At 34.6% G+C, this 14419-nt stretch overlaps 1 protein-coding gene and 1 long non-coding RNA gene across 24 annotated transcripts in view; one reads left to right on the forward strand and one right to left on the reverse strand.

The window, feature by feature from the left end:
- LOC141375323 (uncharacterized) overlaps positions 1 to 9867 on the reverse strand; it is a 35471-nt gene extending 25604 nt beyond the window's left edge. Inside the window, exon 1 of the long non-coding RNA XR_012383195.1 lies at positions 9724 to 9867. This is a non-coding gene — a long non-coding RNA (uncharacterized lncRNA). The remainder of the gene's footprint in view (positions 1 to 9723) is intronic.
- pax6b (paired box 6b) overlaps positions 7020 to 14419 on the forward strand; it is a 28933-nt gene continuing 21533 nt past the window's right edge. For 7 of the 23 annotated variants that reach the window (XM_073907090.1, XM_073907100.1, XM_073907094.1 and 4 more), the window contains exons 1-2: positions 7020 to 7166; positions 11563 to 11709. Coding sequence is in view for 11 of the 23 variants with exons in the window: in XM_005168819.6 (XP_005168876.1) it covers positions 11697 to 11709 (13 nt within the window). In the remaining 12 variants the exon portion in view is untranslated. 23 annotated transcript variants of the gene reach the window in all.

The following is a 14419-nucleotide window of genomic DNA, read 5'->3' on the forward strand; positions in this document are numbered from 1 at the left end:
TCGAATGGGTAGCTTTATTCATTCATTTTCTTGTCAGCTTAGTCCCTTTATTAATCCGGGGTCGCCATGGCGGAATGAACCTCCAACCTATCCAGCACATTTTTACGCAGTGGATGCCCTTCCAGCCGCAACCCATCTCTGGGAAACATCCACACACACATTCACACAATACAGACAATTTAGCTTACCCAATTCACCTGTACCGCATGTCTTTTGACTGTGGGGGAAACATGAACATGCTAACTCCATACAAAAACGCCAACTGAGCCTAGGATCAAACCAGCGAAATTCTTACTGTGAGGCGACAGCACTACCTACTGTGCCACTGCATCACCCTGGGTAGCTTTACAAAAAGCAAAATTAAGAACCGTTGAAAATGATTTAAGACCTTTAAGACAATATTTCAGTGAATTTAGGACTTTTTAAGGCCTGACACCCTGAAGACACTAATCAAAGATCAAGTTTTTATTTATTTACAGAAGTAAATTTACAAAATGTAACATGATCTTTGCTTAATATTCTAAAGATTTTTGGCATTAAAGATGATTATTAAAGATGATATTATTTTGACTCATACATTGTATTTTTGGCTATTGCCTGTGCAACTCAATTTTGATATTGTGGTCCTGGGTCATGGTATATACTACACCATATTTAGAAATCCTTCTCATTGTATGTCTTCCTTCTTTAAGTTTCTGACATTTGCATATATATTTTTAAGTAAATCCAAAGCTGTGCTCTCACTTGTCACATTCCCTCCTATACAAGTCTTGCCTTATTGTTTTCTTGTACATTTGCAAGCACTTGATTAACCACAAACATATTTCCATCTGTCCTTTAGGTCAACACTGCACAGTTAAGTGTTCTTTTGTTTAACTCTAATCTGGCATGGTAACATCATTTGTTAAGCACCACTCAGTGTAAAAGCGATATCAGCTCTAAATGTGGGCTGGGGGGTTAAAAATAGATATCATTTATGAATGACTTTGACCAGCTCTTTTTCGCAGCAACAAAATTTCCTGTTCCTATAGCAGGATGTGAAGAGGGAAGTCACATCTGGACAAGCAGGACCACAGAAATTATATAAGAACAGTAATGAACTTGATTTCATCTTAAATGACCCAAAATTATGCAAAATAATTACAGTGTTCTTTTAAATGGCTTTATCTACAGTATATATATATATATATCAGTCTATTGATTTTATACATACACAGATATTCAATCATTCATATTCTTTTCGGATTAGTCCTATTATTAATCTGGGGTTGCCACAGCAGAATGAACGGCCAACTTATCCAGCATGTTTTTTACGAAGTGGATGCCCTTCCAGCCGCAACCTAACACTGGGAAACATCCGTTCACACTTATCTACACACATACACTACGGACAATTTAGCTTACCCAATTCACTTGTACCACATGTCTTTGGACTTTAGGCGACAGCACTACCTACTGCGCCACTGCATCGCCCATACACAGATATTTTAAAAAATTAGGAAATTATTATTTTCTCTATTTATGATTTACAGTTTCAAGTTGAGTAGAATTTATTTTTCCTTTATTCTGTAAACTATACTGGTGATGACTCCTTTTTTAAATGTTAAGAAAAATTGTCATGAAGAGCCTTTCTTTTTTCCATATATAGAGTGCCATGTTTTCAGACGTTTATGTTTATCATTTTGACTTCAGGTGTGTTAAGAAAGCAATATTTGGTGGATTAATCCTGGTTTTCAGTCAAATAAACACATCTTTACCTTAGAATAAGAAAGTTATATCTGAGATTTTTGTCAAAATTGAGTATTTCATATATTCTTATTACAGTTTTTCTCTGTGGCTTTGGTGCATTTCTCACAACACTTTGCACAACAGTTAATGCATTTCTCAAAACAATTAGTGCAAACTGCAAAACCTAGATGATAACCTGCAAAAGCGTGTCACTAGCTCAAAATGGAGAGCTCATTAAAGCAAGTATTGATGTCAATGAAAATGTCAGTGTCATCAATATGAAAAGTCCTGACACCATTGTTTATGAAAAAGATAATTAAATGGCTTTGTCATGTTTTAATTATGACAGTTTACTCTGTGAATTTCTTCCAATGCATTAAAGTCAGATTTTGGTGACACTTCCTGAAAATGCACTAGACAGCACTAGATACTATTAGCACAGACATTTGAAAACTACAGTAAATTTAGACATCACTGCATTTAGTAAGGTATCTGAGTACAAGACACTGAATGTGTATGTTTCACGTTTTTACTGCATTTGCTCTTTACAATTCTAGTTTATTCACACCATTGTGCAAAAGAATAAATACACCCTTATTTACAACAAACATAAACTTCCTTTTGGTAGAGCAATTACATGAATGATTTGAGAACATTAACTGTTGCATTAACTGCAAATGTAAATAGTGTTGTGAGAAATGCACCAAAGCCACCGAGAAAAAACGTAAATGTGAAATATTTTTATTTTTGTATATATGGTAAGTAAAAAATTTTTTTGTGTGTAATAAACTCATTTGCTCATTGCTTGTTTTCTTTAAAGCCTTTAAATTTAATATTAATACTTAATTTAATTAATGGGACATATAAATCTAATAAATATAATTCAATAATTCATACAAAGCAGAAAATGTAATAAATATTACCATATTAATTAGATAAAATTAACATCTGCACTGGACAAAATATTTAGCACAGCCTTGTATGTTTAATTTGAACAAGAAAAAAGATTCATCCTAAAACATGAAATAAATGTTATAGAAAGCAAAAAAAAAAAAAAAAAAAAAAAAACACTTTCCCAAGCATCAACATATTGTAACGACACCAATGTATTATTTTTTTGATTGTATTTCTTGCAAAGTAATGCTTCAATGAATGATCTGCCAGATAGAACCCTATAATTCCAAGTGGAAAATGACTTTTCAGAATTAGAAGGTTCTCTCTGCATTTACTGTTTTTTTAAAAAAAACCAATTTGCAAATGTACGATAACTTTGATAATTTACATTTATAGTACATTTAGGGTCTCTGTCATGTTAATGTATGAAAGAGAACTGTTACACACATATTGTCTGCTATATGGAATGCAAAAACTTTATAGTTCAATATCTCAAAATCATTTAGAACGCAGATAGAACCTTTGAATTCCAAGGTGACAAAATGACTCTGAAATTTGGGTAGACAAAATTACAGACAGAGATATTGGCAGATTGGCAGACAGATGGATGGGTGGATAGATAGGCAGGCGGACGGACGGACGGACGGACGGACAGACAGACAGACAGACAGACAGACAGACAGATAGACAGAAAGATAGATAGATAGATAGATAGATAGATAGATAGATAGATAGATAGATAGATAGATAGATAGATAGATAGATAGATAGATAGATAGATAGATAGATAGATAGATAGATAGGTATGAACAGACAGATATGGCATTTTGCTGATTATTTAACTCCAGGTATTAATAATGAAATTGAGTCATCATAATTAACCCGGTGTGTATTTTGAACAGAGCAATACGTTTCCACTAAACGTTATTAAATCGCGTGGAGTGACGAGCTTTTTATTTGTGCTGTCAGAGCATCTGACAGCCTCGTTAGCTCCCATTTCGCCCTGTCGGCTCACAGTCTGCCACAGACACTGAGTCTCCTCTCTCCGTTTACCGTGTTAGCGCTGCCAGCACGGCGCATCACGATCAATCACAGTCGCTGCGTCACTGGCAGCTGTCAATCATTTCATCACGCATTGATGGGTTAGTTTTCCATCAAATTACATTTACAAAGAACGGATAGATGTCCAAAATACCAGCTTGGACACCTGTGCGAATTTGGGAATTAATATTAACTTCTGAACCATAACTGTTGCTTTATTTGTTGCAAATGCCAATTGGTTGGCAATCTTTATATAATCAAGTTCATATACATTCCAAATACTATTATACATCAAATTTGCCTATAAAAATAACTGTTTATCATCATGGGTTTGTATGACATATAGATGAGCTTTGGGCGTATACTGTATAATTGAAGCTCGCCGCTGAATCTTCATTCTAGCTGTGCTTTTCAGATTGTGGGTCGGATACTCAGGCTTGTCACATTGAGGTAAAGTGAGTTTCTAACATCCAGGGCTTTGCTGTCTGCGCCGGACAAATTGATTGCGATCAGCCCGAGGGAGTTCTGCTAATGTCTCTCTCCGGGGCCGGGGGTGCATGGGCTGCTTAAATCAAAGATGAGATTCACACATATTGCGGAGAAACAGAAACACACATAATGCACATTATAAAGTCATCGGCATCTGAAAGAAAACTGTGACGACAAAGACTAGAGAGTTAAGTAGATCAATCAATTAAAAATTCAGCTTCAAGAAGAAAGGAACTACAAAGAGCGTAGTTTTCCCATCCTTCCTGCATTGTATGCATACCAAAAGAAATGAGAAAATAAACTGAAAAGTGCAATGTATAAATAAGCTGTCAGCCTGCATGGTCAGGACGTTCAGCGCAGCCGCGCAGGCAATAGTAAACAAAGATCTGCGACATGCTCATGTGATTTTTCTGCGTGGATAGCTGAGAGTAAAGGGCAATCATTAAAGAAGTTATTCCAGTAGAAAGAGAAAACGTGTTCCTTGAACAGCAAGAGAAATGCACATTGCTCTTTTAATTATCTTTTTGGTTATTTTTTGAACCCTGAAAAGACAGAAAAAACTTTATAGGCAGGGGCGGATTTAACCAATAAGCAAGGTAAGCAGCCGCTTAGGGCCCCAGGACATCTGAGGGCCCCCAATAAATATCTAAAAGTTTAAAATATCGATATAACTATATATATAAAACATAATTTCTATCATATTATGTATAGTGAGAGTCAAAGAAATATGTTTTGCGTAATTAAATATTTAATATACAACAAAATAAAAGATAATTATAAAAACGTAATGTTGTGTAAAAATAATTATGAAAATAAATAATCCACCACCCTCAATCATGGAGCAGTCCAGAGGTCAAATTTATAAAAAGTATATATACATCATTATTTGTAAATTAATTTTAAGACATCAAGTTATTTAAAATATAAAGCCTACAGTAAGATAAAACGTAAAAGGGAAGATTGAGTGATATAAATAAATAAATAAAAATTAAAAGTAGAAAATGTGCATTTCAGGACTTGGGGCACGATGGCTGGAGTTGTTTAGGGCCTAAAAATCGCTAAATTCGCCCCTGTTTTAGGTTATAGTTAATCCAAACAAAATCTAGTCATTTTTAAATGATAAAAACAGGAAAACTGTAGAACCACTGACTAAAAAATAAACTAACAAAAAATGAATTACGTTGCAAGGAAAAGGAATACCCTTTTCATGTGATGATCATTTTGAGTGATTAAAATACAAAAACGGCTTAATAAACAACATGGAAAGAAAAACAAGTTACATAAATTTCGGAATTTGACAGATCTCAAGATTTATAACTATTTACTTTCATTAGGAAAGCATTTCTGATTCAGTCATGATGTTCAAAACATCATTTAGCTTTTTCAATTAAGTTTAAATGACGCTTAAACTTAATGGCTGAGTTTGTCTATATTTGTCAATATCCAAACGCTAAAGTTACTGCTAAAAATAATAACCACAAGCATCGCACATTAAACTCGAATTTTTAACACCACCTGCACTTATTGTTACACATAAGTATGTGTGTGTGTGAGGGGGAGAGAGACAGATAGAGAGGGGGAGAGAGGGAGAGAGAGAGAGAGAGAGAGAGGATGCTGAGAGGCCGGCTGAACAGATTTCCCTTCACGCCTGGTCGGGTTCTTGAGAGCGGGGCGTCGTGGATCAGGGAACGGAGGCACCTGGTCCGAGCGCCGCGCAGCGTCTTCTTTTATTGACCGCATGATAAGCCGTGCGGTTTCCAGCGATCACCTGGAGAACCCTGCAGCGTTGCACGGTTTCTGTAGCTCTTAATTGTGGTTACGTCAAACAAAGGGCTGAATGATGCTTGTGCGTCCCATACCTGCTCTATATGTCCTAAAGAACCAACACAACCCATTCATTTCCTGAGAGACACACTGCAGAGCTGTTGCGCATTTACGCACCGTGGACACTGATACGTCATTTGAAGTAAAAATTATGTAGCTTCACCTTTACTCCACATCCTGTGAGCTCCAGTTTCTCTTTTTTTTTGTTTAGGTTTCATAAATATACATTAATGCGCATCAGATTTATGAAGAGCACATTAAAAACTCGCACAGTCAGCTATGGTGGAAACAAACAGTATCGCTAAACGCGCTGTTGTACCGGTTAACCATTTGATTTTCCACCTGAATGAGGAGGGTAAATAAGATCTCCGTGACGCCTTGGCTAATATTTGCTTAACAGACGGTTAGCAACCTGGAATCAAAAAGATAGGCTAAAGAATATAGCATCTGACATCTTGACGTTTCAAATAAGAAAATTGCATTATAAAAAAATAACATGCAAGGTGTTGGAAATGCCTTTAAAAATAGGCTTTCTGAAATTCCTTAAATATATAAGCTAGCCTAGCAAAGAAAACTATTTTCAATTTTCCTTGTGCTCATAAGTGAACACACACAACGAAATGGGAAAAACAGAAGTCTAATTAACTTATTCCCTAATTGGATGTATTCAGATTTGCCTTTGTTTTTTAATAGAGGCATTTGAAATACTTAATAATCCGGCTTATTTTATAATTATTAATGACAATATTATATTGTTCCATTATTACTTTTTTATCACAGCAGTACATTTCTGTCATTAGATATCAAAGAAAATATTTAAAATACACAGAAGCAGAACACTTCCAAATTCGTCTTAGAAATATAGGGCAAAAGTCTTGACAGGTCTTGAAAATCAATGTTAATGTGAGCGCACGGAGTTCCCCTGATGTGTTGCATGCTTGGCTGTATGAGAACTATTTTCCAGCGTGACGTGGCACGTCATTTGACCAATCGGTGGAGGGCTGAGGCTGATATTAAGAGAAAGTTTACAGTCAGTGAGGGTTACACCGTTTTTTTTTCATTCTCGCTGACATTTCCACACCGTACGGGATTCAAACGTGACACAATCTGGACTCATGAGATCGTTTTAATTAATTCCAGCGCAAGGGCTTGAAACAGCAGGATATTGATCAGAAGTCGGAAATATTCCGGTAAGTTAATATCAAATTTAGGCTACTGCATTTTATCCCGTTCGGTTTTTATTCAATAGAAAAATGTATTTAAATAACTACACATTTCAAACAGCCGTGACTATTTACTTCTTATATTCATTCATGTTTTATCAGGAAAGATTTCACAAAACTGGAACTGTAGCCTACATCACAAACCAATTATATGTGCTGTACATTATCTAAATATTTTAAAAATATTTAGATAGAGCATTGATTTCTAATTAAGACTATGTTTTTTTATGTTGATCCAATCAATCAAATGTAATATTTGTATTATACGTAAGCCACAACTTTAAAAAGTATATATTTATTTATTATTCGTATGACAATTTATAAACAATTGGACAAAGTGAATTTGGAAGGATTTGTTTGAGCACATTTTTATAATATGAGATAATTTATTTAATTTCATTACAGTAGATATAGCCAACATCATCGCAGAATTATTTTGATCAGATTAAAATGCATTTAGCCTTAAAAGCATTTAGTAGCAATTCACAAATTAAAAACAAATTATATTACAATTTCGTAAGTGAAAGAACAAATATGCCAAAATTATTTAGCAATTGTGATACAGCAGCTAATTAAGTTACTAAACATATTTAACAACAACAACAACAACAACAACAACATGTTATGGAAGGCGCTTTACTGTTATAATTGCATGTTGAACTGCTAAACAATTTTTGTACTCATTGCGCAACGTATAAATTAAACAGAAATAAATAACATAGAATATATAGGATATAGCATATATATATATAGATATATATATATATATATATATATATATATATATATATATATATATATATATATATATATATATATATATGTGTGTGTGTGTGTGTGTGTGTGTGTGTGTGTGCGTGTGTGTGTGTGTAAAACATTTGCTGGATAAGTTGGCGGTTCATTCCACTGTGGCGACCCCTGATTAATAAAGGGACTAAGCCAAAGGAAAATAAATGAATGAAATAACATATATAAAAAGATTTTATTAGTAAACTGTCGGCAAAACTGTGGCCATATCGAGCAATAAAGCAATATTTTAGCGCGTTATTGGTTTATTTATCGATTCATTCTTTTGTTCATATTCTTAATGTGACGTCAGGCCCATTCCCTCCCCTCGTTCTCCTTTTTCTAAAAAAAAAAAAAGTTTTCAGGAAGACACAGTGGCTACTTTGCCCGAGAGCGAAACAGCTACGAGATTAGGGATTACTTTTCACGACTTCGTATTAGCAGTTACTAATCCCAATTGGGCTAATTGCTTTGCGTGTAAAATTGCTGTCTGCAGGGTTCGTGTGATGTGAAGGGGTTTGTATGGCCTGAAGGGCGATGATGCCCCCTGAATTAGACCACATCCTAAATACACCTCATTAACAAGGAGAGGATTTACAAGTTATCTAAAGGAGAAATCAACAGCATGGGCAGAATTACAAAGCTCGGGGCATTATTTGTGGAACAATAAAACTGGGTTAGTATGCAGTGTATTTGCAGGCTTTTAACAATTCAAAATCATGAGTACATTTAAAAATGGATTAATTTTATTGTACATTCCTGGATCATTAGATGCAAATACTTAAATAGATAGGAGAGATATTTGCTGATGGATTTGAGGAAGTAGTTTTGTCTCTTTTTGTTAGCCTGGATGAAATGATTTTCAAATGTAGCTACTCATTAATCTTTTTATTTATTTATTTATTTACAACATTCTAAATTTTACAACATACATACGACGGATTTTTGTATCCCTTCAGTTTGAACAGCTCTCGCACAAACAGCTGCTGCAGAGTCTCGTGCTACGACTTATTCTACAGTCGAACACGGGCGCAGAGGGGCTGCTTTCGGGTGTACCGATGTGTGCATAAACGCCTGGGCAACAAATGCTGATGGGATTCATATTGCGTTTATAGTTCGATGCACATAATGTATGCATGTATGTATGGTATTTACATTATAATTTTAATTGCCTAGATTTTAGTTTATTAATTATTAAGTGTCTTTAAAAATATATTTAAGAAACAAAAAGACAAAAAGTTCTGTCAGATAAAATTATATATCTTAGGCCTTCATAATCATATAAAAATATAATTTACTTATGTACTGTATAAACCAGCAGTCAAAAACTTGTAGCAGAGAAATAGAGTAATAAAACAAAGTTAGAAACACTATAACAGTATAAAAACCCTATAACGCTTCTTTTTGCCATCAATGATTTTATGAAGAATATTTACCATTTGTTTAACATTTATTTCATGAAGAATTTAACATTTTTAACATTTAACATTACATTTCAACCCCCCAAAAATGTAAAAAGTAACATTATAATAAATTATATATATTATCTTGAAAAAAATTGTAAGGTTATTTGAAGGCCCAAAAATTGTACTTTTGGAATCCCCAATTTATTTGTAAGAATGTATAAAACTTATAAGATAAACTTGATTCCCATTAAATAAGACAAATAAATAAATAAACACATAAATAAATAAATAAAAACTATCCACTATACCCTAAGCTACAACAACAAACTCACCTAAGGGACCTGTAAGTTCCACATTACTTTTTTTCGCACTCCAAAATCAAACACCGTTCATCCTCCAAACAGCTTATCCTCGCTAGGCTTGCAAACAGAAGATAGTAAACATATGTCATCGCTATATTTGCGACTCTAAGGAACAAGCTGTAAAATTAGTGAACAGTGAAATTAGGGGGAGGAAAAATCCGGCCACGTGGACACGGAGGTCACCTTCTCCACGCGCAGATGCGGTGCAAAAGCGCGTGAGTGTCAACAAAAGCACGTGGAGAGTGTTTGCATTTGTTTTAGCCAGTTGCACCAGGGACCATTTGTAAGTGCACTTAATGCACAGAGCAAACAGGTTCTCCTTTTGAATTCGCAGCTGTCAACAGGTTGCTTTCTTGTATCAGTGTCATGGAGGGTCAGATCTCTAAGCACTAAAAGCCTCACGCAGCAAACAATGAATATTAACTCAACTCATTTTCTCTCAAAAGCGCTGCAACACTTTGCGATGGTGTCTACTACTCTCAAATTAAGTAGACCTGCTATATTAAAAATAACAATTGCTAAAGCAATTTACTTAATAAAAATAATATCCAAATACAAACTATATTAAAATGTAACCATAATTACACATGAAAAATACTACTACAGTAACTTACAATTACTTACAGCGTTTTTTTTTTAAATATAGTACTTAAATAATCAGTGGTAATTAAAGTTACAATTGTAATACAATCACTCTAGTAATATAAACAATTTACACAATAACTGTATATTATACTACAATACAGCACAGCTTTCTACACTGTAAAAAAATCCTGATAGCCTTAAATGTTTAAGCTGAATCAAATTAACCTCATGAGTCTATTGAACCTATATTATGTTTAACTGTCTTAAAACTGCTTGCATGACTTACAAAATTAAGTTAGAGCATGATTAACAAAGTTGAATAAGTTACAATGAACTAAGAACATACACAGTCATGACTAAATGTTCATATAATTTTTTTCGGAGTATAGACTAATATAGTACTATATTACAACTTATCGGCTTAGTTAATCTACTACAGTTTACTGAAGCATTCATTGATAAAGTGTTGTAAAATCTAAATTGACTGTATAATACACTTTACTATAATATGATAAAAAAAACACTGTAAAAATATTGTTGGCTTATTTGTTTTGTTCATTCGAAATAACTTATATTCAACTTACATCAATCAAAATGATTAAAATATTATGTAAATAGGCCTATCTCATTAACTGAACTTATTAACATGAGTTAAAGCTACATAAAAATATTTTACAGTGTATATTTTTATTTTGTGGGTTTGTTAATTTTTTTTTACTCATGCACTAGGCCTATACATATATTTTCAGGTCAACTAACGTGCACTAAAACGCACCATAAACTGCATTTTCTGATTGAGTTCAATCTCAGTAATGAGACATAAACAGTGCATCGTCCAGCAGAAACAGACTGGAGCAATCCTCCAGCATTGCATAAACTGAGCAATATTGAGTAAGTTTGAGAGGGGGCGCTCGGCATTTGCATGCGCGGAACGATTAGTTGGTTCAAAAGTGGCCTGTTTTCTCTTCTGAGATGGCAGAGGGTCAGTGCTTCTCTAATGGGCCAGTAAAGAGCTGCGACCGGGAACAGACAGACTAAATACATCAGTACTATCACCAATCAGCATAGGTGTGTGTGTGTCTCTCTCTCTCTTTCTCTCCCTGCATGCGCCTTCACTTTCTCACTCTCTCTCGCTCACTCACTTCACATGCGAGCACACACACGCTCAAGTCCCTGAGCAGTCCTGACATCTCCGCTCACTGTCAATCTGTGTCTGCTTCGCAGGGAATTTCCTTCCAGATAAGAGGTACGCTGGGAAAACGTATATATTTTTTGGACGAAGAAACTACCATTGGACAGTCATTGTTTATTTCCAAGTTTCACTGTTTTGCTCGGAAGGGCTCAGGCGGTGGAGCAGAATGCCTCAAAAAGGTGAGTACCGCATGTTAAAACTAAAACTTAGTTCTTATTGTGGGATCCTGAATATTATTAGAGCCAGCCAATGCATTATTAGCTGTTTATTATTGGCGTTGAGATTTATAAAAGCGGTGTTGCTTTAGTCACAGCTACAAAAACGTGCTCGTATTGTTAATAGTTTGTAGGCTAACTCAAGTAAACTATGCAGCCAAATGGACTGTTAGATTGTGCTTTACTTTATTTTTTTCCTGCCAATTATATAAATAAAAAAATCACTGTTTTCGTAGATAGTAAATGTTTATTTGTTAATGGGAAAGAGTTAAAAGTCATTAGGCCTGAACAGTTTTTTTGGAGCACGGGAATGCACTGACCCGTTGAGGAAAGGTGTCAGTTTGATTCATCAGCCGAGTGCCTTCTTAAAGTCTTGCTTGAATATTACGAGGAGATGCTTTTATTATTATTTGCATATGAATATTGATATTTAAGCATTTTACTTCGGCATAAAAAAATATAAAAACAGTGCAGTGTTTTTTTTTAATTAGCGCATTGTCAGTATACTATAAAGCGTGTCATTTTTATCTATAGCCTTAAATAATATTGTATTGTTACTTAAATGAAATTGCGTAAATTATTCTTTGCACCGTAATAATATTTATCTATTTCAATTAAGCGATAGTTATAACAGCCTAACGCAAAACCTTGGGATCACGTTTATTTATTTTTGTTCACCAGGCCTACGTACGCGTTTTACTTTGGCATTAGGACGCTCAAGTCCTCACAAACGTTCACTAAATAAATGTAGCTCCAAAACACAAAAGATTTCCCCATCGATGGCAGTATAAGATGATTAGGGCATGTTAATGTCAGATCCTTCAAAACTTCCCACTGCGCTTTTGTACACATACAGATGCATGTCTGCATGTGAATGATGTTTATAGAGAACACTGTTTCCTGAATAAGCATGTTTAATTAAAGCAATTGTAGTTAGGGATTACACAAACGAAAGAAATGCAGATGAGATCCTAGTTAACCTCATAAACAACAACAACAGGCCATATACTGCGTTAGATAAATCATTAACGGGAACACGCAGAGACTCAATGCATGTACAGCCAGTGCAAATTAAAAGAGCCCAAAACAATTAACATTTTACTGTGATTAGCCGCGATTATATGGTTTAAAAAGGGATTTATGAATTTATCGTAGTTTTTATTTGATGTGACTTTTTATAATTCTTGTTTTATGAAATTTATGAGGGCAAAGTGTATGTTTATTTAATAGTTGGCAATCTCTTGACCCATTATGAATTTAAAGCTAACTAATTAAAATTTAAATAAAACATTTTAAAAACATTATATAAATAATATTTTTTTCAGTTATGACGCAATGCCTAAATTTAAATGGTAAAGGTTACTAATTATTGTTTAAATACAGCACATTTTTAGAACACTTAAATTTAAAACTCTAGAACTTCAACGTTTAAAAACTAATGAACTGTCAAAACTCCTTCCATTTTAGAATACTTCATTTTAGAACATAACACGTTTTAGATATTCAAAACTTTAGAACATTTAAAAACTAACGAACTGTCAAAACTTATAAAACCATTGTAGAATACTTCATTTTAGAACACAGCACGTTTTTAGAACACTTTTAAATTCAAAACTCTAGAATTTCTACATTTAAAAACTAATAAACTGTCAAAACGAACTCCTTCCATTTTAGAATACTTCATTTTAGAACACAACACGTTTCTAGAACACTTTTAAATTAAAAACTTTAGAACTTCAACATTTAAAAACTAAAGAGCTGTGAAAACTATTGCATTTTAGATTACGTCCGAACACTTTTACATTGAACACTTTAAAGTATTTACTAATGTACTGTTTGGTTTAACAGATTTAGAATTAAATGAACGCGTTCAGCAAGCAGTATAGTTCTTCTTGGGAATAGAGCGATGGAAACGGACACACCGGTTTTGTTATTTCAGCGTCGGGGAGAGAAAATGAAACGAAAGACTTTCCTTCCCTGGGCCCCTTTTTAGCAATGTCACTGAATAGATCCTTTATTGCAATTGTTTTTTTCCAATTGAGCACCCTACTGGGCTGTTGCATCCTTTTACAACCCCTAACAACCCACACCCGTTACACAAACACATCCCGATATTTATAACGCGAAATTACTTTTCTATTTCCCCAATGCGCGCAAACAGAAACACGAATTGGGGTTCGGGCACTGGGGTCATGGCCGTCAGGAAAGTGACAGTGGATGTTATGTGTGTGCGGTTTGTGTGGATGGTCGTCTGGGGGGCAGGGTGCCCTCGGCTCTTTGTATTCGGGCAAGTATTGGTAGGTTTGGTGGGAGGTTGTGTTGCTAGTTGCAGAGGCCGAGTTTTGCTGGCTGAGTTTGGGTATAGAAGGTAAAAGAGGCGCATTGTTGAGCTCCAGCAGGCTTTGTTAGAATACTCTCACCCCCTCCAGTTCTCACTTTTCAGAGCACTGATGCGAAGTAGACAGCGTGTGTCACTGTACACTTTTGACGGGAAGATCTAAAGAGGAAGGTCGAACATTTTTTTACAGACCACCACGCAGATGTTTTCTATTTTATTTTGCGTTTAAATTAATTAGATGAAATTTAAAGCAATACAACTAAGGCTTATTTGGAACACTTTTAAATTGTAGAAGATGTTCATATATAGCGACAGGTGCAAAAAGCGGCGTACTGC

The sequence above is a fragment of the Danio rerio genome, chromosome 7 (assembly GCF_049306965.1).
Source record: "Danio rerio strain Tuebingen ecotype United States chromosome 7, GRCz12tu, whole genome shotgun sequence".
In the NCBI taxonomy this organism is placed as follows: domain Eukaryota; kingdom Metazoa; phylum Chordata; class Actinopteri; order Cypriniformes; family Danionidae; genus Danio; species Danio rerio.